The sequence below is a fragment of the Ochotona curzoniae genome, unplaced genomic scaffold (assembly GCF_017591425.1).
Source record: "Ochotona curzoniae isolate NIBS_2020 unplaced genomic scaffold, NIBS_Ocur_1.0 scaffold_3208, whole genome shotgun sequence".
Classification (NCBI taxonomy): Eukaryota; Metazoa; Chordata; class Mammalia; order Lagomorpha; family Ochotonidae; genus Ochotona; species Ochotona curzoniae.
Genome location: NW_024467106.1, coordinates 12,127,002 through 12,152,572, shown reverse-complemented (window position 1 = coordinate 12,152,572; position 25,571 = coordinate 12,127,002). Strand labels below are relative to the sequence as shown.

The 25,571-nt window shown below is 43.9% G+C and overlaps 1 protein-coding gene across 1 annotated transcript in view; it reads right to left on the bottom strand.

Annotated features, from left to right (window-relative positions):
* Nucleotides 1–226: 226 nt before the first annotated feature.
* Nucleotides 227–25,571, bottom strand: part of BRINP1 (BMP/retinoic acid inducible neural specific 1) — a 180,151-nt gene continuing 154,806 nt past the window's right edge. The window contains exon 8 of the mRNA XM_040962898.1: nt 227–1,525. Within this exon, the coding sequence (XP_040818832.1) occupies nt 385–1,525 (1,141 nt within the window). The 3' untranslated portion in view covers nt 227–384. The remainder of the gene's footprint in view (nt 1,526–25,571) is intronic.

The window sequence follows — 25,571 nt, the reverse complement described above, 5'->3', positions numbered from 1 at the left end:
GGCAGTGTCAGTTGTACATCACATATATCTCTCTTTCTTTGTAGTGTTTAATCTTAGCACCTGCACAGCAGAGATCTTTACAGTTCATTGCATATGCTCTCCCCTTCTCACCCCCCTCGATACAGAACCTGAGGCCTAAGAAGCAAGTTGCTCAAAGCTCCACAAAAGGCTGAGACCCTTCGTCATGACAGAGTATAGAAATCACAAACATGCCCACCGGGGTTACACAGCTGCTAGGACATATGAGTTCCCAACACACGAAGATTTTCCTCCTTTTCTTTGACTATTAATTACATTTTACAAATTTTTGTTGTGTTTTGTTTCGTTCTGTTTTTTTGTTTCGTTTGTACATCAAAAGGGAAAGTCGGGGCAAAGGAGTCCGGGTTAGCAGAGTTTGGCGGTCATCTGGTCCGACTGTTTGAGAATCTCGGTGTTGTAGAGATCCAACGCGTGGTTCACTCTGATGATCTCGGAGTTGGTCAGTTTCAGTCGGTGTTTCAGCATACAGGAGAACAGGTCCAGCTGGGGTTTGCCTGGGGCCACCGGAGGGGCCAATCGGTTAATTCGGTCCCGAATATCCAACAAGAGGAGCATCACGGATGAAGAGGAGTAGAATTGGCCGCCTTGTGTATAGGACTGGTTGACCTGCTGCACTGCGCTTCGGAGGAGGTCGGCATTGAATCTCAGGCTGTATCCAAACACCTGCACATCCGAGATCTTGATGTAGAACTGCCTCTTGGAGGGATCTGACAGGTCCACAGGGCCCTGGCCAGTCTCATTGCGCAGGAGGGTAGGGAGCCGAGTCCGACTACGAAGGTAAATATGGACCGTCTCGAAAAACGTTTTCCACCTGTTGCCCAGCAGGAGAGTCCAGTTGTAGCATTGGCTGTTTTGGAGACGGATCTTTTCCCAGCGTGGGTAGCCGAATTCCCCGAAGGGCATATTCCAGCCCTCCGAGTGGCTCCCACTGAATGGGTTAACATAGACAAAGAACATGGGGTCTAGGCTGCTGTTTCGCATCTGGCAGATACGCATGGACATGCCAATCACCATGTGTATGAAGTCCATGCGGTTCTTGTTGCTCTTGAGTGTGAGGGACATGCGCTTGCGCCACCGAGGGTCAAAGAAGGTGTCGAGGCGGATCTCGTTGCTGATGAAAGTGGTGTGGACATAGAGGCGCGAGTCCATCTTCTGCAACAGGTACTTCAGCTCCAGATCCTGGAAATCCAGGTCTGTCTCGAAGCTAATGAACTGCTCGCTCCGCTCCGAGTCCACGTTCTGTGGTTCGCAGCGGCCTCGGTACAGCTTGTAGCCCTTGTTGCAGGAGCCACAGAGTGAGATGTTGGCCAGGCTGCACATGGCACAGCTGTTATTCCCGCCTATGATGCAGGGGATGGGGCGCTGGCAAAGCGTGGTGCTACCATGGCAGACGCAGCTCCTCTGGCTCTCCAGGAAGGTTCCCCAGAACCCATTCTCATTGCAGTAGAGAAGTGACTGTACCCTTGCAAGCCACTGCTGAATGGTCCTGAGGGATAGAAGAAAAACAGGATGTTAACCACAAACAATGGGGCTGTGAGCTGGGGTTTTCCAACTGGTAACACAAATGAGAGCCACCAATTCAAAAAAAAAAAAATCCCAGAATAGGGTAGAGTCATAACAGAAAGAAAGAAACTTGGTGGGAATTGAAGAATCACATTCTAGTTTCTTGTAATGTCACAAAACAGCTACTACATTCTTTTCAAAATCATGTATTGGAAAGGTGGAGACACAGAGAGATAAAGGCAGACTTTCCACACACTAATTTATTCTGCAGGTGCCTGTCACAGCTGTAGTAGCTTTTGGGTCTCTCACATGATTGGCAGTCTCCATTCCCGGAACAATCAGAAGCGCTCAAGTGCACATTAGAAGGGAGCTGGATTTAGGAGGCAGCTGGAGCTGGAACTCAAACTTAGGCACATTGACATGGGATGTGGGTGGGCTCCAAAATGTGTCCTACCTGCTGATCCACTTGACTTCACCGAGTCAGCTACTTAGCTTTACACTCCCGACTTTGATGCCGTCAGCTGCACACTGAGGAGATTGGAACCAACGTTCTTTGCGTCGTCCCAACTTTTGGATATAGTCCCATTTCACAGCAATCCCAAAGAAGTTTGAATCAGGAAATTAAAATGCCTAAACGTACCTGGGCCTCCTTGGTGCCAACAAATTACACACACACACGAAAAGCAGCAATAGAAACATTTTGAGATTATTCATTTAAACCTCCTCACAGGTTGCTGCCATGAGGGGACAACTTCAACAAAGAAATTCTGTTTTATCATACGTAAGAAATTATGCAGTGCTCTTATGGTGATAAACACCAGTGCGCCTCACAGTGGCTATCCAGCTGCTATTTCCTCCATTTTTTAAGAGATCCAAATTCTGCACTCAGTGGCATTTCCATTGCAGCCTATTTCCATAGGCCTCCCTCCCTGGGCACCCCTCAGTATTATACATGAAACTGGATTCACTTCCCAGATTCCAGCCACTGCAACAATGCAATGGAGATGGATACTTGATCAGATATGAAACTGCAGAAGAACAGGTAAAAATATGTAAGGCAGTCAGCTTAGAGGCCTCTCATCTTTCCTCATTTCTGTGCAAGCCATCTCCTGGCTGTCTTCCACGCTACAAATAATCCTTTCCATGTGTCTGGCACTTTGTACTCACACAGAGCACAGTCACTCCCATTTCCTCACTTGAGCCTCACAACAACACCCTGAAAATAGCTTGGCACTTGAGGTCAGATGGAGATCACTTAAAACACTGGTTCTCTCACATGTTAGCTGCGGTCATACTGGGTAGTGCCTTCACCTCCCTAGGCACCACACTAGGCAGCTGTGAAGCTGGCACGAATTTTCAGGTGAAAACTTGTAACTCCAAACTTGATAGATATTACAAACTCTGTAAGAGTTAACTTCTGCTATCTCTACAAAGAGACTGCCAACCCTATTTTATAAATATGACCATAGGAGTACAGAGCTGAAAGTACAGATTCAAAGGCATACACAACTAGCCAGTAATCACATGGCTTGTGGCTATAACTTTGGATGGCTAGGGAAATGTTTCTTAAGTAATTGGTGTTGATAGTATGATTGTGATGATGTTTGTGGTCCCTGATCCCCATTTTACAAAGCTGGAAGTGGAAGACAATTCACATGATGCCCCTGCATCATGTAAAGGATTTACAATCCAAGGAAGGATTTACCATCCACGTATTCTGCCCATTCCAGCGGATGAGCCACAATCATCCAAACTCAAACACCAAGAGCCAAGGAGGGGTAGGGGAGCCCAGAGGCAAAGGAACAATGAAGTTGGCTGAAGAACATGGGTGCTCTAGCCTCCAGTCACAAATGAGATCCTTCATTACTTTAAGCCTCGGGATCCATACCTAATACCGAGATAATGAAGCTCAGCTTAAGCAGTTGGTGAAAGGACTCAATGAGCTAATACACTGAAAGTGCTTAGAGAGCCTCACATAAAGCAATTATGAAAAGGGTAATAATAAAAAGGACTCTTACGCCAAAGAATAAGCTCTCCCTTTGAAGGCTTTGAAACGCTCTCAGGGATTTCACTATCTCACTGGAATTTGAGGAAAACCATTTTGTTATATCCATTTGAAAATGGATACTGTTGAAATGGCTTCCCAGAATGCTTTGCTTTAAATGTGTTGCTTATCAGCAGAGAGAAAATGGCGGTAAGATCAGTGCGGCTCCTTGGACCTCAGTGCCTTTTAAATTCGCACAGGTATCTCCTCTGCAAGCCATGCAAAACAAATCCCTGGCAACACCCCAGAACCTGGTACTGAGACGCCTTGATCTCTTCTCAGTCTCCCCTCCGAATTCTGAGGCTTCCCAGAGCAGGTCCCTGCTTCTTCACCCCAAGCCCTACCAGCCAGCCCAGAGCCTGGCTGAATGTGTTTGCTGAATGAGTGAATGTTTGCTCAATGAATGAATGAGGAATATCAATAATGTTCTTATTTTGTTTGTTTGTTTTAAAAAGCAAAAGCACACATCTCCCCTTGGGAATGCAGCATTAGAGTTCCACCCCATCCACCCACACTGCTCCAGGCCTTTCCGTGCCTGCTTCGTGAGACCAATCCTATTACAGCCTGGAGAACAGCAACAGGCCCAGCCTTCAGCAAACGGAGCTCGAATAATAATGAGCTGTGCAGCTCCCACCTCCCAAACCAGAACATCCACTGAGTATTGGGGCATGAGTCATCTGATATTTCTGTGAGCTGCAGGGGCCCTCCACACCGGTCTGATTGCGTGGTTCCATCTGACGACAGCGTCATTTCAAAATGCCTCTTTGCAATAGCCCACACTTGCCCCCTGTCAGTCCCTCTCCAAGTGACAGGACAGTACCCCATTTAGAACTCCTCTGTTCCCATCTGCGAGGCACTCTGTAACCCCGTAGAGCGCCCCCTTTCTCGTGTCTCATCATTGGGCCCCTTTGTCAGCAGCACAGCCCCCACTCCTCAAATCAATGCTTCATTGTGGCTGAACACTCAGAATGCTCGGTGGGGGGAAATAAAAAGATGAAAGTTCCTGGGGATGCTGCAACAAGCGACGGGGCTAATGGCAAATTAGAATTCCAGCCCTGTCGGGCAGGAGGGATTGGGGACAGAGGCCCTCTGAGACACATGAGCGAGAGGCATGGCACCTGCATCTCCTGACCTCAGAATAATCATGAGGTTGTGGGCTGCATCAAAGGAGGCATTAAGGACACAGCAAGCGGACTTAGAAAGGAGATGGTGTTCAGACAGCACAGAGAGCACGAGGCCGAAGGGAAGACGGAAAAAGAGAAAAGAGTGGGGAAAGGTGGAGAAAAGGGAAGGGTGACAGGAAGGGAGAAAGGGATGGGGTGTTGGTGATGGCAGGGAAAAGATGGCTCCGAGAAGCACACAGAGGCGACAGAGGAGTAAAGCATGGATGGGAGGGTGGGAAAAGGACATTGGCATGCATGGGACAGACATGCGGAGATGCAGGCCAGCTTTCATGTGTCACCACACATGGCTTTAGGGAATGTGTGGATGGGCTGTTTGAAGATGGGCTAGTTATCTGCCCCCAAAGTGGGGACAGCCTTGCTACTGAGTTCTGATTCCCAAGGCTAATGGATCTTAAATCGCTTGTTAATATTTCATCTTAAGGAAATGATTAAAGGAAGACAACAGCTTATTTCGTTGGTTGGTATGTGTGTGTGTGTTTATCACAGGCAAATTACAATAATCAGCACAAACTGCTATACTTTCTCTATCTCCATCCAGTGCTCTGTGTAGAAGCTGTTACAAGGCAGAAACCCTGCACAGTTCAACTGCAGGCAGTGGCCTACAGCAACGGAGGTATTTGGTGGCTCACGTTTCCCAGGTATCTCCTGCAGAACAGGTAAAGCACAAGTGACGCTTCACACCCACTCCCCAAGCACCATGCCCATCATCCCAGTGTCAAGGACGAAGAAAATCAGCCCTTGAGAACCGACACCATCAGTTCTAGATCACGAAGTTACCCCATGGTTCCAGGTTCAAATACCAGGCTCCACTTTGAGCATGGATGCACTGTCTGTTAAAACCCATGAAGTAGTTACAATGAGAAGGTAAATCAAAAGGAAGCCGGTCACAAGAAGAGAAATAAATGGAAATGATGGAAAAATACTGAACGTTTGAGCGTGTGAAGGGGCTATTACCACATCTCTCACTTCTGGACGTGCCACGGCCCCTCTCCTGCGTTCACAGATAATTGGGGCTCATCAACAAGTGCGTAGTGAGAGGCTAGGGATGAAGGGTAGGCAGGGCCGTGATCTATAAATACCATTTCCCAGGCTAACTCGCGGTGACAGCCTGCCTCAACCCTAGCAACAGAGAAGCCGCTGCAAGGTCTGGTTCCGGAGGATAGGATCTCACCAAGCTGGCACAGCTCCTCTGAAGGGCAGTCAGTGCAAGGGAGGCAGGGCCAGGTTTTAAAAGCTTTGCCTTCATCCCTAGGGGTGCAAAGCATCTTCCATTTGCAGCTGGAGCTGAATGCCAATATATCCAAATCAGCATCTTTCTATTGGAAGGGATTTCAATTCATGCTGACGAGGGGAAGGGATGGGAAGAGGAAGGAGAGCAGGAAAGGAAGCTACATTTTTGCTTGTAAAGTACAACATGCTACGTTCTGACTGATAGATGCCCACAGAGCTCCCGGTGAAACAGATCGTACCACACACAGAGAGAAGCCTCCAGAAGCAGCCTTGGAAAGGCCATCCCACCTCTCTGATTTTAACAACTACACTGAGATGCAGTTGCTGAGATGTAACCCAATGCTTCTTGAGTGTGTTCTGCATCACAGCAGGTGTCCCTTTAAGCCACACCAACCTCAGCAGTTAGAACTCCTTTGAAATTGCCATTCCATTGATGGCAGTACTGAAGATCAGAGAGGACTGCAACTGCTCCGTAATCACACAGCATAGGCAGAATGGACCAGAGTTCGGGGTTTCTGGATTGAGTGCTCCCTGAACTACTCAGCTACACCTTCCTAACCCTCCAAACACTAGACCGAAAGAGAATTTGGTTCAGGGCCATGGACGCACTCCAGGTGCTCCCTGTGGACTGTGTCTTGACCTTGGCCGGGATTTGTTGGCGAGCTGGCAGAGCTCCCTAAGACACAGCATGGAGTTGCCACCATTTCGAGGACAGAGGCTTTGCCACCGATGGCTTCCTATCAGCACTTTGAAAGGCACAGTCTCCCGGCTGGGGAGCCCAGGCTGGGACGCCTAAATCAAACAAGCTCCCTGCTGATTTTAATTGGTCATTTTGTCTAAGAGGGGGATGCAGTCCAGGCTTGTGGTGTTTAAGAAAAGATCATACCAATCAGGTGCCAGGAAGAGAAAGAGGAGAAATAGATCTAGGCTAAAATAGAAAACTATAATCCATAACTCCCATTTGCTTACCAGGAGTGTGTATTTAAGGAAGTGAAAGAAAATGAAAGTACAGTTTGGGATTATTCTTTTACCTACGCCTTGTCTTTCTTCTAGGCATTTGGCATTGTCACGGGTGTCTGAGCAGTTCTCTGTGACTTCAGAAACTCTGTGCTCTATAGGTCACAAACTCAACTGGGGAGACAAAAGGTTGTTCTTAGGTTTTTGCTGCTGCACTGCCCTGAAGCTGGGCTGTGAGTGATCTCCCTCTGCTCCCTGCCACTCTATCTAGCTCTCTCTCTTTCTCTCTTTCTCTCTTTCCTCTTTCTCTCTCTATGTATGGTAAGAATGGTTGTGATAAGAGATTGGTACATGAATACTGTCAGGATCCTGGAGCTCAAATGAAAGGACGCTTGGTTCATGGAAGCACTGCTAAGAATGACACTGAGGGTTGGCTTTTGACACAGTGGGTTAAGCTTCTGTCTATCATACTGACATCCCAAATGCATACCAGTTTAAGTCCAATTGCTCCACTTATGATCCAGCTCCCTACTAATGTGCCTGGGAGAGCAGCAGAGGATAACCCAAGTGCTTGGTCCCCTGCATCCATGTGGGAGACTATAGCCTCGCCCAACCTTGGCTAATGCAACCATTTGGGGAATGATTCAGTGCATGGAAATTTCTCTCTCTCTCTCTCTTTCTCTCTCTCTTTCTATAAATGCTGCCTTTGAAATAACATTTTTTTGAAAAAAAAATAATTATAACTGAGATTCATCCTGTTTGTCATTCTCGCAAAGACTCAGTTTTAATGATACCTCTCTTTGAGTTTCTAGCATTGCCTTAATAACATGTTTTTCCTTCTTCTCTCAGTTCTTTACAAGATGTTGGAGCCACAGTGAGGGGCTCCAACTAAAAGGAAAAGAGAACCCACAGATTCGATTGCCTCTTGCCATACTGAAGCTGTTTTCTAACTTGGAATTGTGAAGTGAAGGTGTGAGGTCTTACTTCGTAGGAGCCAGAGAGGAGTGGAAAGAGGAAGAAGGAGAGAAGTAAGGCAAAAAATCCAATGGGGTCTTTAAAATTAGGTTGTCAGGAGCTTAATTGGAGAGGATTATGAAACAATTTTTGCAATTACACAGTTCTGTGTCAGGAGGAGGTGACAGGCAACATCACTGCATATTCAAATTCAGTAGTTTGCTTTAGGGTAGAGACGTGCCAGAGACAAGTGACAAAGAAGCAGAGGTCTCCTAGGCATGACAAAAAGGCTGAAGCAGCAGGATTCTCCAAGGCCATGGACAGAAAGATTGCTCCTTTCTTCCTGGAGAGTGGACAGGCAGCAGAGACTCAGACCAAAAGAATTTAAAGAGGACCACACTGGCTTTAACCCTGAAGTACAGTAATGATCCTTTAGATCAATTGTCTGGATAGGGAGGTGCTGTGATGACAGGTGTAGGAATAAGTGAAATATGTGCTGAACTTTGTTTTTCCACTATTTGACCTTGGATATTTAACCTTGAATAATTCACCGAACCTAGCTGATTCTGTTTACTGATCTTTCAACTGGGGAAAGTAATACGCTGTACTTTGTCATAAGAACTACAACTGAGCTTATAAACCTCCTGGTAGGTCCCAAGGAAAGGAAGATACAGCTGACCATAACCTTTCTCATTATTAACAGCAAGGAATAGCAATGTTTTACAAGTGCTTCAGATTAAATTAGGCATCTCAGTTACTAGAACCAGTTGATTGCAGCTTAATATGCTAGTCTCTCTGGTTGTTCATTCCACGATTCTAATAAATGCTGAACACGATGCTTGCACAAAAAACAACCATGTGGACCTTGAATCAGAAAATATTGAGTATTGAACCCTAGCTCTGTTACTCATTATTTAACCTTGAACAAACTAAGTCCTATCTAGGCTTCAGTTTTCTCAGCTACAGACTGGAATAATAAGATCCTTGTTGCAAGGTTGTTCTGAGGCTCAGAAACAATGATGTATATAAATCTTCTCACATGCAGTAGGATTTCAGTGTCGCTCATGAAAATGACTATTGTGTTTGTATGGAACTCCCGTAATAAATGCTCTCTTTGAAAGTAGGAACCATGGACTTATAAATCCTAGGGAGTGGGGAGGCAACAAGTCTGCTGCACCCAATTGAATAGCAATTTTGAACAAAAGGAATGTGACACATAACCTCTTTTCTACCACAAAATTAAAACAGATAAATTGCAGAAGTAGCTGTTTGACCTGGTGGTTGAGATACCAGTTGGAATACCCACATTCCACTTCAGAGTGCATGAGTTTTGTGAACTGCTTTCCTGCTAATGTGCCTGCTGAGAGCCGGCAGTGCTGGTTCAGGAAGTGCAGCCCCTTTGGTACACACGGGAGACAGGCATTGTGTTGGTGAGTCTCAGCTTCAGTGTGATCTAATCCAGCTGTTCTAGGTGTTTGAGAAGTGAACTAACATGTGGGAGATACTCTCTCTCTTTGCCTCTCCACACTGCTTCTCAAATAAATAAAACATTTTTAAAATGGAATGTTGTATATTATAAAAATTACTTCCTTACAAAAACATTCAAAAAGCCAATAAACACATGGAACTCCATATGCCATCAGAACAATGCAAATTAATGCTACAGTGAAATACTACACATTTTTGCCATTTTGCGAACATACGACTGAACACATAGTTCTGGCCTAATGGTTTGGGTTCACATCCCATGTTAGAGTTCTGTATTGGGTTCCTAATTATGGCTTCCAATTCCAGTTTCTTACCATTGTAGATCCCGGGAGGCAACAGGGGATAAGTGAGTTGGGTGGCTTACTGAGTTTCTGGCTCTGGTCTTCAAGCATCCCAGCCCAGTCCTGGCCAATGAGGACATTTGGGAAGTGAACCAGGAGACAAGAGTTCTGTTGCAGTCTCTCATAAGTGAACTTCTCACAAGTCAAATAGTTACTACTTTCAAAGGTAGCAATGAGAAGAGTCACTTTCTTGGGCAGAGGGTTTGTAATGCCCTGAGGGATTCCTCGAGGCCCTTGATAGGAAACACCCCGAGTTCTGATCAAACTCCTGGTTATCTATTGGTTTGGTTTATGAAAACTCATGTTGCTGTTCACTTAGTATGTTTCCATTTTTATATATATGCAGTACTTCAAGGAATTATTTACAAAGTATGACCTTAAAAGCAACCAGATTAATAGTGTTACGGAAAATGTGCAACACTTTTTAAATTTTTTTTTCCATTACCTCAAAGATTTCTAAAGCTTTCCTGTTTATTCTCTAGTCATAGTCCTTAGAATTGCTCTGTATCCCAGGCTAGACTGAGAGAGTATTATATTCTCACTTTAACAGTACGAAAAACCGAGACTCAGAACTAACTTATTGATGATCACTAGGAGCTGGACATATCATGAGATTATAATTCACTCAGGTGAACTGGCTGGCTTGACTCGGGGCATGAAATTGGGAAGCAGAATTGAGAAAGATAGCTGAAGGAGGAGAAGACAGAGCTGTCCACAGAAATTGCAACAACTCAATCTGTTTCTGACTCAATTGCCTGAGCCACTAGATTCAATTCTGGACAGGAAGCTGTTTCCAAGCGCTAGGGTGGGAGAGAGAGAGAGAGAGAGAAATTAAAACAACAAAAAAAATTTGGAAATGTTTACTTATTTATTTAGCCTTACGTCATCCAAGTGAATCAACTGCCCTACTTGCCACACGTGCAGAATGACAAACACGGATGGAAATGGAGATATGATAGTGATGTTGGATGAATGCACCTTGCAGGGCACTCTCCCCAGCACACGTCTCTGCTCCCTCACCATTGGCTCACATTAGGTTGGACCTCACTGCTTTTTGTTTTACTTCATACATAAAGAAATGCCAAAGTTATGCTTAAATTAAAAACTTCATTTCCGCCTGGTTGGGAAGGCACTCACAGGCTCTTTTGATTGACAGCTAACTGCCTTGAGCTTGCCTGGTTTTATTTATGTCCTTTATTTAACAGGGCGTTTTAGTCACCCAAATTCCCCTCACATCCATGCACATACACACACACTTGCACAAAAAAGTAGTCAGGGACTAGCAAAGCAGCAATTTACTCTTGAGGGAGGTACCCTTGCATTTAAAGTAGCAGAATTTCAGAATCCTAAAGCTTAATGATACTTATGAAGGTATGGTTCATTTAGTAGACAGGAAACAGCATAGCCAGGATGTGATTTTATTGTGGTCACACAATAGCACTTTGAAGGTCAAACTAGAATCTTTCCCTTGCAGAAGGTGCCCAAAATATACAGGATTAATTTTTCTCCCAGACTTCTCTGAAATCCACAACACTTTATCTGAGTAACTGTGCACTGGGGAAAGCAAATAATCGCAATTTCCAAGGATTACTGAATGCTTGCTCTGAACTGACACTAATTCCGAGATAAGGAAAATGTTACTCTCGGGCTTACTTTGTGGTGCTGCATGTTAAACTACTTCTGTGATACCAGAAGCCCAGTGGAGGACCTGGTCAAATCTTTTTACTCTAGCTTTCATCCGATTTCCAGCTAACAAGCCTGGGAAAGCAAGAGAAGATGGTCTGAAAACCGTGGGCCTTGTTACCTATGTAAGACATCTGGCAAGAGTTCTAGGCTTCCAGCTTCAGCTATACGTTGTGGTCATTCGGACCGTGAAGCAGTGAATGGAACATTTCTCCCATTCTCTGGATCTCTGCATTTTAAAGAAAATGAGTACATCTCAAAAAGAGAAATTGAGAGAAAGAGACAGAGAGAGAGAGAGAGAAATACCACTCTCATCTCCTAAGCACCATAAAGATTGTGGAGGCCCAGTGATCAAGGCAGTTATGGTCTAAGTTCATTTTACAGGAAGCCTGGGGCTCTTTTCTGTGGCATTTCTTTGCTCCCAGAATGGAACTTGGGATCACTCCACAATTCCACGGTCGGGCTGCTCAACAAACAACTGAAACACTCTCCCGCCTTATCTTTTCTGTACTCACCATACACATTTGCCCAACAAACAATCAAAGAATGGTAGCTTACTGGACATTATCTTTCCTCTTTAACCAGCTTTTGATGAAACCAACACACGATAATGACAACAGACAACAAAGCATGAACTTACATAGATGCATACAGCAAAGACCATGAACCAGTCCAGGAAGCAAATCTCTTGATTGACAAAGACCTAAATATCAATTTTATTATACAAAAGAGAGCTTTACAAATTCCTCCACTAAAATATGTATTCATGTAGAAATAAATACATAGAAAGCTCATATATTTGTCAGTGGGCCAAACATCCTTGGATACTTCTGCCTAGGGCTGCTTCCGTCAAGCCTTGGTGACCCATACCACTGATTTGACCACAAGGCTGAAGTTCTGCAGCAGTTCATCAGCCTAGACTTAGATAAGCAGCTCTCACCTTCCATGTCTTGGAAAACTCCCTCTTCAAACTCGGATTCCCCTCCTGAGCATTCTGGCCACACTGCTAAGAGATAACATGAAGAGATGTGGGGAGGGAGACAATGATGTGTGATAAAGTACTAGGCATGTGAGTAAAGTATTTTTGGAACTGCCAGTCCAGCCCTACCACCAGCTGACTGCCAGTCAGTGACTCCAGTCAATTCTACAGGAAAAGAACAATTTCAGGCTCTAAATAGATAATAGTTTGACACAAAGCAATACAATACCTATATATTCACTCTGGCCAGAACATCTTTCCATTACTTCCTTGTAATTCTTCATTCAAATGCTAAGAAGGGGTCAGTGTGGTAGTATATTAAGTTAAACCACCACCTGAAATGCCAGTACACCAGCTGTTCCATTTCTGATCCAACTGCTTGTTGATGAACCTGGCGAAGCAATGAATGATGGCTCCCATACCCGGGCCCCTGTAATGCATGTGGGAGACTAGGATGGACGTCCACCCGGGCCACTGCAGTGTTTGGGAAGTGAACCAAAAATAAAAGTTTCTCCCAAATAAATAAAAAAAGATTTATTTATTTTTATTGGAAAGGCAGATATACAGAGAGGAGGAGAGACAGAGAGGAAGATCCTCTGTCCGATGCTTCACTCCCCAAGTGACCACAACGGCTGGAGCTGAGCCAATCCGAAGCCAGGAGCCAGGAACCTCCTCCAGGTCTCCCATGCAGGTACAGGGTCTCAAGGCTTTGGGCTGTCCTTGACTGCTTTCCCAGGCCACAAGCAGGGAGCTGGATGGGAAGCAAGGCTGCCAGGATTAAAACTGGTGATTATATGGGATCCTGGCACGTTCAAGGTGAGGACTTGAACCACTATGCTATTGCACCGGGCCCAAGTTTCTCCCCTTCTTTCTTTCTCTCCTAACTCCTCCTCTCCTTGTCTCATTTTCCCCCTTTCTCTTTTTGCCTTTCTCCCAATACACTTTAAAAAAGACCAAATCTATTAGGTTCCCTATAGACTAGACATTTTGCCATTTCATGAAGTCCCATCAGTGTTGTTCCCTGTCCTCAGATTCCTAACCTAAGCCATGGATGCAGCAGCAGGCAAGGGCAAGTTTCACATGATTTAAGATTTCATGTTCTCCAAACAGAGAACATCTTGCTTGACTCACCATGCTTCCAGTACTCTAGGCGTATTGCCTACCTGGTACTTAGCAGGCCTTCCCTAAACATCTGTTGAATGAACAATGACTGAAGGAATGGCTCAGTGTATAAAGATCCAGTATAACTATTTATATAAAGCTTCTTTGACAAGAGAAGGAGACAGTGACCACATCACACGGCAGCAGAGAAACATTAGTTCATAAGCGCAAATCATGAATTGATGAAATCATTGAGTGTTGATTTTTTCACCTGTAATTTGGGAGAGTAATTCTAGCTCTGGCCTTCTCAGCTAACATATCCTGAGTAAAAGGGTTTTGTGTTTTTTTTTTCAATTTTAAAATAACCCATACCTATCCATTTGTATTTGTCCTGGTGATAGTTTACTTTCTACAGTTAAGAATGTCCTGAAGCCAAATGGGGTAAATTTATGCCCTAATTATAACAGAAATGGCGCACCTGCCTGCTGCTACTCCAACAACTGCTGGTTAGCAGCCACACAGCCTCCCAGCAGGGGCGGTACCTGCAGAGCCGCAAAACCATTAGCATCTATTTAAGCAGGAGGTGTTGGAAAGTTAAGAGACAGACACAAGGATGAGGATCTCTTAACAAGAAGCCACAAGCTATGATATCATACCCAATAGTCTGGGTCATTGCCTCGGATTCAGGTGTAAACCATTCTTTTTCAAGGCTACTGTTTTGAAGAAGCCAACTTCTTTATTAAATAAACAAACGAATAAAAAGAATGGTTCTGGGGACAGCATTGTGACACTGTGAATTAAGCTCTCACCTGTGACACCAGCATCCCCTACGAGTGCCAGCTGGAATCCTGCCTGCTCTGCTTCTGATCCAGATGCTTGCCAATTCACCGGGAAAAGCAGTGCACAATTATCCAAGTACTTGCAGCCCTGCCACATGTGGGTGAGACCTGCAGGACTGGCCAAGCACTGGCCACTGTAGCCTTCTAGAAGTGAACCGACAAAGGAAAGATACCTGTTTCTGGTGCTTCTCCTCTCTCTCTCTGTAACTTTGCCTTTAAATTAAACAAATCAATAATGAAATCCTATTGACAAATAAGTGAAAAAATAGGCGAACGTGTTGCCTTCTCTATTTAGTTTTTTTTTTAATTTATCACTTTCTAAATATAGTCAACCACTTCCTCCAACCTCCCCTCAACTCCCACACACACCCTTGCTCCTTCATGATGTCTTGTGGGATTCACAAAGCAGAACTCATTTGCTTGGTTTCTATCAAGTGCACATATTCAGGAAAAAACACACACTTAGGGTACTGAGCGGAGTCTCTTAATCCAAGGTTAGCACAATTTCCGGATCAATAATATGAGTATCTACCTAGGATATAAAACTAACCAAGACTGCTTGAATCAGAAATCTTAGGTCTGGGGCTTGGCCACCTGTGTTCAAAAAGCCCTGTAAGTCATTCTAATCCAAGATTGGTGTGACTCACACCAATTTAATGAGAATAACTGAATCCTATCATGCATATATAACAAATACCCTTGATTCTCTGGTTCTTTCAAATCAATATCAAAGAACATTCACTGAACCATAACACTCTTTGTATCTGCAGCTTCTCATCGCCTAAATGACAAGACCATTCCACAGCGAAATGGACAAACCCTCCAGAAATATATCCCAACATACAGGACATCGTAACTTAAGGACAATTATGCTAAGCGTTAGTATTCACCGATCATTTATACTATGCCAAGAACACTGCATATACATCTTAAGTAATCTTCACCATAACCCAGCAGAGGAGGAATTGTATTCTCATTTTGCTGATAGGGTCACTTTGGGTCAAAAGACACTGAACACACAGCTCTCCAGGTTGCATCATCAGATTGTCTGGCTCCAAAGCCCATAGAGTTAATTAATCTAAATTTATGCACTCTCTCTGATTTCTGATTTCCCTGTTCAGTATGAAATTTATCTCACCTTTCATTTTGCATAAGCATATTCTGTTTTCTTGAATGGAAAACCTTCTTCCTCACAGTATGTTCAAAGCATAATTACCTCTTAACTTTCATCTCAAAGGTCCCCTCATTGCAACTGAGCAAATGCTGTGTCATTCTGGGCCAGCCTCCCTCCTTGTCATGGAGAATACACTGGGCAGCAAGATAAACAAGGTCTCTGTCCTTCCAGAGTTTATACACCAAGGCTGGAAGAAAGAGCCCAATTGCAAACATGAAAAGTCTTAGAAAAATTGATGTGTTAAGATGTTTGGAAGACATGCAGTGGGATGCTACAACCTCATACAATGTTTATCAAGGTAGACATTCTTCAGAAACATGGGTCTAAAAAATCTAAAGGATGAATAGAGCAACCAGTCAAAGAGGGAAGGAAATTCTAGCCTTTACAACAGGATTCTTTTTACCCTTCTCTTTTTATTGCACCATTCCACCTTATGTCCATTTAAACTCCACTAATACAGGAAATATCAAAGAACCTCTCGGACAACATTGTCGGGATGAAAGGAATTCATACACGCAAAGCATTTACAACTATGTTTGGTACATAATAAATGGTTAGTACGTGTCAACTATTGCTGTCAACTTTTTCTTGATGTGTGACCTTGAGGAAGTTGTGCCACTGACAGTAGCAGGTTGCCTGGTATAAGAGCCTCTCTGTAGGGTGGAGCAAGTTTTCATAATGGACATCCTTGTGGAATGATCCAGAATCCTGACTCTTTGTCTTCCATGACTTCTCAGCATATTGGATACCGTTGGCTGGCTGGTTGTGTGCCTATCAGTCCCACACATTTCTGTTCCCAAATGTTTTTATGCCTATTGTACTTACAATTATTATATCTCAGATTGAAACCTTAAATAAATCAGAAAAATGTAAGATTTTTTTCCCCTGTGGAATCTAACTTGAATTTTGGGGGAGTATTCTATACAGACCATTTGCTGACAAAAATAAGTTTAAATAAAAAGGAAGTTACTAAAAATGATTGAGAGTTTATTAAAATCTAGCAACATGGAAGCTTAAGATTAGCCTCTTAAGAGGTTCCTCTGTTGCCTCACCTTGAATGAACTGAAGTTAGAAATAATACAATTATGGATGTGATTTATGCAAAAGTCATTAGAATTTCAAATGAAATATACGAACATCCTCAAAAGAGATTTTGGGGGATGGCTTTTTCATGCAGCAACTTAAGCTGCCAGTTGGAGTACCGGATCTCATATTGGAGTGCGTTGGATTAAATTCCATTTCCATTTCTGACCCAGATTCCTGGTAATACAGCTGGAAGACACAAAGTAATGAATTGAATCTTTGGGTCCTTGCCACCCACATGGGAGAAAAGAATGGAATTTCTGGCTGCTGGCTCCTTATTTTATCCTGGCCCGACCCTGAATGTTGTGGTCCTTTGTGGAGTGACTCATTCGTGTTCTCTCTCTCTCTCTGGCTCTCTCTTTCTCTCTGCCACTGTGTCTTTTAAAATAAATAAAGGAATCTTTAAAAAAAAATACATTTTTGCTTTACTCCAGAGGCTGGTCAAGGAATGTGCAGTTATATGCTATAAGTTAAAATCAAAGGTTTATATATGTGCAGCAGGCATATATGATAGGATCACCTATATTGGCTTTTTCTTGGGCTGCAATGTTGGCTGCTTAGTTTTCTTGGAGTTTTGCCATGTTACTACGTGATAAAAGGATCTAGATGTTCTATTCATGTCCTCCTGGGCAAGGTGCTATTTTTACCTCCATTGTCCATACTAGGAAACTGAAACTTGACAACCTAATATTGTGCCGATGTTATGCACAAGTAACACTGTCAAGCCGATGGCAGTCACTTTGGCCTGTCCTGATCACAACCTGAAATGTGAACATCTTAAGTTCTGTTGCTTCTCCTCCTTTTAAGTACATGTGTTCGGCTCATTATTTCTCAGATAAAACAGAGACATTGGCTTATCGGGAGCAGAAGTTATACTGGCATCAAATAGTCTGCCACTGCTGTATTCTTGGCTATCCTCATGCTATCTCAGTGTATGGTGTTCAGGTAATGAAGAGTTTTGCCAAATAACAAAAGCATTGAGTAGGATATCAGCATATGAACCTAACCAAATAGATAAGGAAACAGAGGGCTCGGGTTGGCATGGAGTTTACACACCTAAGAAGTGTCAGAGTCAGAACTGCCAGTCTGAACAACAGAGATGGACTTGAGTGCCATGGATCCTAAGAAACTATATACTGTATTTTACTGTAAGAATCTGTGGAAGTACATTCTAAAAGTAAACAAATAGCGGGCTCAACGTGAAAAATTCAAAACCAATGTGGATATTGAAGGTCATTAGATAACAAGGATAATCCTGGTAGACAGAATCTTTCTGTAGACACCAATTAAACACTATGTGCAGCAGGAAATACATTAGAGGCTGACATGGGGTCAGATGCCAAGGCCCCAGGATTGTAGCCCGAAGTTGATGCTTCCAAGGGATTTTCATCTCAACAATGTATAATTACATTGTACTTCACTACAGTCTGGACTACCAGGTCAAGGCCATGCGAATCTGAGAAGTAAAAATAAACCAAAGAGCAAGACTCACTGGGAAATGCAAATACTTTCACTGCTGTCCTCAAACCAGTCTTCCTCAGATCCGCTCTGCGTTACCACATGGTCCCTAGAACAGCACGGGACATCAGCTGGTGGCAGAGAGACCCTAACCGTACTGCTGCCGAGCACCTGCTTGGTTTTTGAAATTTTACTACATTTCATTAAGTTGTGACTGTTTTCATACTTTCTTTTTTTGTTCACATTTTTCCTTTTCTTTAATAGGAACGAAGCCTCAAAATATTAGGGTTTGTATGACATATGAGGGTATTCAATACATTTACCTAAAATCAGAATTAATACATGCATGCATTTTGATGCAAAAAGTTCTTGAAATCCACACTTTTCATTCCAAGCATTTCCCAGAGAAGATTTTGAAGACCTCGTTTTGATTCAGGATTTGGAACCACATCCACCGAAAACTACCTTCATCTGTGGTTTTCATTTTAAGAGCTTAAATTGTCAATCTTAAAACCTGGGTTTTAGTTACAATCTGTTTTAGACTTCCATGCGTGGTTTTGGATAAGTCACTTAATTCTCTTTGGTGGTAGTTTGTTCATTCGTGAATGAAGACAATATACTCAACATATGTGGAAAATCCACAGATTATTTCTATGGAAATGAGGCACAGTTTCCAGAAGATTATGCCAAAATGCCTTTGGGCACATTCTGATCAAGAATTCATATGTCCCTACGTTTACCGAAGCATGCGTTTTGAACAGCTACTATATGCCAGGTCCTGTGTTACGAGGCTGTGAAAACAAACCGAGGATCCAATGGGGAGAGATGTGGAGCTGACAGTGTCCTGAGGAGTAGGCAAACAAAGAGATCGTGGTCAGCTAGGGCATGGGACTCAATCCAGAAGTTACAACACTACAAACGCATATAAAACGCACACACCTCAGCCTCTAGACCGAGGAAATGCATTGCTGGGGAAAGAACATTGGCTGAGGTGTGAGGCTAGGTGGGAGCTACTGCAACAAAGGGAACGAATGCATATTCCAGGTGAAAGACGGCCTTTGTGAGCTCGGTGGAGCGGTCGGGAGCAGAGTGCATTTAGTCAACTGCATGAAAAACTAGCACGATCCTAACAGAGGGGCAAGGGAAGCTACGAAGCTCCAATGCAAGAGACAGGAGACAGTTAGGTCAGAGCGGATGTGGAGCTCACCTTTACCTTCAGATTCTGTGCTTTCTCCTAAAGCCACCAAGAGGTGTTAAACAAAGATGTGACAAGATTGACTGGCTTCTTCTTAAACAATAATTGTCTGCCCTGTGAAACAAATAGCAAAGTTGATCGGAGAAGATACTGGGCAGTTTAGCTAAAAGGCCATTGTAATTTCAGGCAAAAGAGGATCTTAGCGGGAAATACAGACTACTCATTAAAACTGACTAATTAGCATCATCTGAAGGCAATCATGCTCGGATTCAATTACTGACCTTCCACCAATATTTTTGATTTGAACTATTACTCTCTTGTTCTCTGTGCTGTTTCTCTTGGAGTTGTGAATGACCTTAGAGATAATTAAGCTCCATTGTTTTCAAATTGTTGCAGAAAAAAATAGCAATAACTTACACTTTTCCTTCAAATGAGGTATAATTCAAGAGTCCCATAATGAAAGGCGCTAAACAGCTGCTGCAACGAGAGGTGATGAGCAGTTATCACCAGTGCACATGTAACTCACCGGAAGGTCTTGATGCCCGCCCCCCAACACTCAGAAAATGTGCAGAAGGCTGATGAAGGACTCTGTCTGGTCCACATGGGCAGAAACGGTGTTGGAATTCAGGTCCCCTGCCTGCTTTGCCAGGCAACATCTTTGTCAGCACCCCTTGAGAGTAGCGAATGATGCTGCCAGGGCAAACGTATTGCTGCTTTTGCGTTCAAATCCCTTCTGGGAGTGGAGGCTGTCCAGTCAATAAATATGTATGTCATGACACACAATTGAGATGAATTCAGTATTGCCCAAGACGATTTCATAGTCCTCTTCCTTTCTCCCTCCCTTTGTGTCCCTTTCCTTATTCATCTTCCTTTTTTTAAAAGATTATTTTATTTTATTTTTATTGGAAAGTCAGACATATAGAGAGAAGGAGAGACAGAGAGGAGGATTTTCTCTCTGATGATTTACTCCCTATGCGGTTACAATAGCCGGAACAGCACCAATCCGAAGACAGGAGCCCAGAGCCTCTTCCAGGTCTCCCATGCTGGTGCAGGGTCTCAAGGCCTTGGGCAGTCTTCAACTGCCTTCCCAGGTCACAAGCAGGGAGCTGGATGGGAAGTGGAGCTTCCGAGATTAGAACCGGCACCCATGTAAGATCCTGGTGTGTGCAAGGTGAGGACTTTAGCCTCTAGGCTCCCCCTTTCCTCTCCTTTCCTCTTCCACTCCTCTCCTTGTTGGCACTCTGCTTCCTTCTCCGTTTTCCTCCTCTGCTTTTCTGGGGTTGGCATGGTGAGGATCAGCCTTCAGTGCAGACATTCCATATGAACACCAGTTTTGTCCTGGGTGCTCCACTTCCTATCCAGCACCCCATTTATGACCCGGGAGAGATAACAGGGCCTAACAAACTTTGAAGCCCTGCACCTACATAGGAGACCTGGAAGAAGCTCATGGTTGCTGGCTTTGAGTAAGCTCAGCTCAACTCAGGCTACTGCAGCCAAATGGAGAAGGAACCAGAGAGGGAAAGATCTTTATGTTTCTCCTACTCACTGTAAATCTGCCTTTCGAGTTAAATAAATAATTTTTAATTTTGTAAAGAATCCTTTTTTTTTTTGCCCCAACACATTTGTACATGTTGGGTACAGGTTAAAGACGTATGGACTCATACAAAGAAGTATAGACACATACAAAGAAGTTGGGCACAGGTCAAAGAGTATGAAGGTCAAAGAAAAGGATGGTCCTGGAGTTTCAACTGTGCCTCCTCTCTGCTCCACAGTCTTCAGTAAGTCCTTAACATCTTGGTCCTCATCGGTAAAGAGGAATTAATGTTACTTTATATGAGTCTTACAAAAGCTAAGTGAGATAAAAGAGCATAGGATGGTGCCTGCTGCAGACAAGTATGTTAGGCATGTCAATGATTAAATGTCGTCTTAAGCCTAAACTCAGCCCCATTCACTGAGGTTGGCTTTGAGTGTGTGGCTTAGGAAGTCACTCTTGACAGCATTAAGAGTTCACAAGTTTCCACGCCATGTGTGCTGAACTCAATGCTGATCCTCTGAGGTAGGTAGTCAGTACTTGCTACGCACAGCTTGCATAAGAGAACATCAAGGCTTACAATGTCTCAGAGCCCAGGAACAGCAGTAATGAAACTCAGAGTCCATCTTCTGTCCTTCCTCCACTTAATACCTGCACAACTTGCGGATCACCTGGTGAGCAGACACAGGAGCCTTCCTTGTACATTCCATTGACATGTCCGTATTCTCTCCCATGGCCTGAAACTATGTCAACTGACCTAAAAGCTAACACAGAGTCCCAAGGATCTCCACGAGAACCAAACACCTGCTAGACGCCTAGTAACTATCTGATTCGATGCTGAATCACTCATTAGTAGGCGTGTTCAGAAATTATTCTATTTTCCACTTTCCTCTAAGTCCAGGCCTTGAGGTAGAATGGGTTTTGTTTCCTAGTGGTGTTTCCCAGGGCTGACACACAGGCATCCTTTGGGAAAGATCTGGGCAGTTGGCTTGCATGGCGTTTCACCTCTTTTCATTGCTTGCTTTGCATGTTTCTGATGGGCTCTCTGGATTCTAGAGCTGTTTCAGGGTTGACAACAAGGGTCTGAATCTTGACACACAGAACTATGGCTGATGAACTCCAACCCTGTTTCGTCATGCCCCACTTTGCTGTTCTCACACTACTTTTGCCACCACTGCAAACTCAAACCACAGTTGTCAAATGACAGGGCAGCCCTTGCTTTGTGGCCTTAGATTGCTTGAACAATATGGGCCCTTGCTCAGTACAGGGGTCTTAACCACACCCCTACCAATGACGGCCAAGATAATTCTAATCCTATTGCCTATTTGCCATGTGACTTTGGATACGTAACAAGGCTTCCTCATTAGTTCTTTCATTTAGAAGATGGACCGAATAGCATCTACTACATAAAGATATTATGAGGATTATATGAAAAAAGTGTCACCATCATCAACTCTCAGTCTCAGCTGATTACTGTGGGCTATGGAATTTATACATGAGATATTTTTGCGTGGAAAAAATAAGAAGAAAATATGTATTAAGTGTTAGATGTCTTCCATGAATCAGTCACTCTTCTTAGTACTTTGTAACTGATTGAAGCATTATATATTATATATTTATACAAAGAAACAATATAATGCAGGCACTAGTATTAGTCCCATTTTATAGATGAGGAAATAGAGGCTCAGAGATGCCAACAATTTTCTGCCAAATTAAAAGGTTCGCAAGTGACAAAACTTGGGTTTTAATGCAGGATATCTGATCCCACACTGCACACACAGCCATCTCTATTGTCTACTATGATAGCTACTCGAAAGGTAGCTGTTGGGATGAGGATAACAAGGGTAGAAGGTTAAGCCCTCCATTGACATGCTTATCTTCCATATCTGAGTTCCAATTCAAGTCCCGCTATTTCATGTTTCTGATTAAGCTGCCTACTAGTGTACTTGGGAGGCAACAAATTATGGCCAAGTAATCGAAGCTCTACCTGCCTAACCCCTGGCAACTGAGGACATGTGAGTGGTGAACCAAAGCACAGAAGATATTTCACTCTCTTGCTCTCTCACTCTCTTATTCTGCCTTTCGGATAAATAATCTAGAAGCAACTATTATTTCCTTATGATTCTAATTTCTACTGTCACTACTGTTTTTTTTTAATATTTATTTGTAAAACAATGTTACAGAGAGACCTTCCAACAGTTCAATCTCCAAATCACCACGACAGCCAAAGCTGAACCTCTTGGAAGCCAGGCACCTGGAACTTCATGTGGGTCTCTTACAAGGTTGACAGAATCCAAGCACTTGGACCTGCCTCAGCTGCTCTACCAGGGAGCTGTACCAGAAGTGCAGCAGCCAGGACTGAGGTTAGCACTCAGAAGGATGCAGGAGTCACAGGCAGTGGCTGAGCCCAGCGTGCCAGAAAGCCAACCTTGCGTTCATTTTTACATACATACATGAAATGTCCCAGTAGTTCGATCTTTAACTGTGCGATCATCTTCTCAACAACAGTCATTGTAGGAATGATGTTGTCTGACTTCCAGGGCTGCATTTCCAGTATCTTTTTGTTCTTACAACACTGTGTCTCTGAATCCAGCTGGCACGCTGGAAGGAGCTCAGGCCACATGGGGAGGACATGTATAAGCACTCTGTTCACAGCAGCAGTCCAGCTCCCAGCTGACAGCCAGCAGCAACTGCCAGGTCTGGGAGTGATCCTCTCTAAAGGCCCTAGGAGATACAGTCCCAGCCATTCCGAGAGCCCCACAGCTTGACCAAGTCAGCCTATAGAGTTATGAGAGATGGCAACACACTATTGTGTTGAGCTGCTAAGTTTGGGGTGAGTGTGCTGCATCAGCTGACAATCAACACAATCTTTTTTGCCTTACAGCCCGATAGTAAGTTGCCAGTAAGTCTTGCAATCAAGTTCCAGTAGCCTATAGTGGACCTCTTAAAACTCTTACAGGTATGTCTCTTTATGACATCAAAATAAATGAACATTTACTGATCTTGGGTGTATCATTAAGCTCTTAATATCTCAGCTGCCTTATCTTGTAGAACTTATCTTGTTAAAAATAACTAGGTTGCAGGACACGGTGAGGAGGAAATTGGTTGATTTACCCAAAGTGTAGAGAACAGAACTTGATCTATAAAATACAAATACTGAATATCAGTTGTCTCTCTCATACTCCCCTTTTCTCTGCCTTTTAACTCAGCCAGGCAGTTTACTGGGCTCATACAATTTTAAAATCATAATCCTTATTCTTAATCTGAAGGAAAATATTGTTCATCTATTTTTATAATCAGACGCAGAAATTCACAGAAAGCCCTGTAGCTGCCAGGTGATGGAGTCAGGGGTTTTAAGCCAGTCCACGTACAGCCAAAACCCCACACGTCATCCCTCATCCCCTCTCCCACCTTGCCTCCACAGGGGCACCTCTTTCTGAAACAAGTAAAACTCTCCGTGGTGCCTGTCATAGGCACTGCACCTGCTCAGTACACACGTTTCCTGTGGAGTTCAGCAAGCAGACAAATTGAAGCCAAGCAATCAGTTCATTTGCAAATATCAACCCGCTCAGCTAGAAGTGGCCCAAGGTTCCCAGTGTTAGCACCTCTGTCTGACACTGCACTGTGGCAGAGAGGTGCCCCGCAGGTGTGAGAAATGCTCATTAAAGCCTTAGATTCAGATGTCAGGAAGCAGCCACAGCCAGGCTGAAAAGTTCAGTTTCCCTCTGGGGGATTCAGAGCCTGGTTCCTGTGTTGTCCCCAACTCTCCTCCCGGTGCCCAGCCATCAGTACTCATTAAATAAATCAATGCAGTGACTTTCCAATAGTAGAGTTGTAGATACCTCTTCGGATGAGAACAGTATGTTTAGCGGAAGTTTTCTCAGTTAGCAGGACAGGGAGCAATACAGTACGTTCTTCCTTTAAACATCTAGCTACCCACACCTGACAGCAGAGGAGCAAGCCTGCGCTCAGAGGACTAAATGGACAGGTGAAACACACGCAGTTCCCCAGTGGTCAACACCATTGCACATCCAGGTCTCATGTCTCTGCCTAGAGTTCTCCAGCTCAGCTTCCCCTCCCTCTTCCTTTAGTGTTTCCTTCTCAGTCCTGTCCAGGTACTCTCTCTATACAGACTGCCTGTGACACCATGTGCCCTGGAGAGCATCACGTCTTCTAGACATGCCTTCCGGTCACGGTGGCCCGTGGACCATAGGACCCCATGTTTCATGTTCTGTTGTGACAATCAAAATCTCTGAAGCCCTGCAATGACTAAATGCTGTCATCCTCACCACATTTGTATGCTGTTTGGGCGATTCTTCACCGACTGATCTGACCAGATCCCACCCCCGAGGATGCAATGGACTGGACCCTCAATTAGGATGTTGAAGTCCAAAGCCTCTCTTACCTCATATTCAGATTGTATTTGGAGATAAGATTTTTAAATGATCGATTAAGTTAAAAAAAATCCATATGAAAGGATTACAAGGATTGGCAAGCAGGGGATGACCATATAACAACACTAGAAAAGTTAACCCTCAGTGAGCCAGAAAGAGAGCTCAGAAAAAAATGAACTTACGTTGCTGAAGCCACTGGAATCATAGCACTTGGCTATGGTGGCCATCCTAAATGAACACATCATGAGATTCTTTCCTTGCTGCCAATAGGATCTGTCTTTCGCAACACTCCTCGTTGTGCTGCTAACCCTAACCCTAAACCCCAACCCTAACCTACAGTGCCTGACGGGTCACCTGGAAGATGCTTAGGGCAATTATATGGAAGTTATCTCAG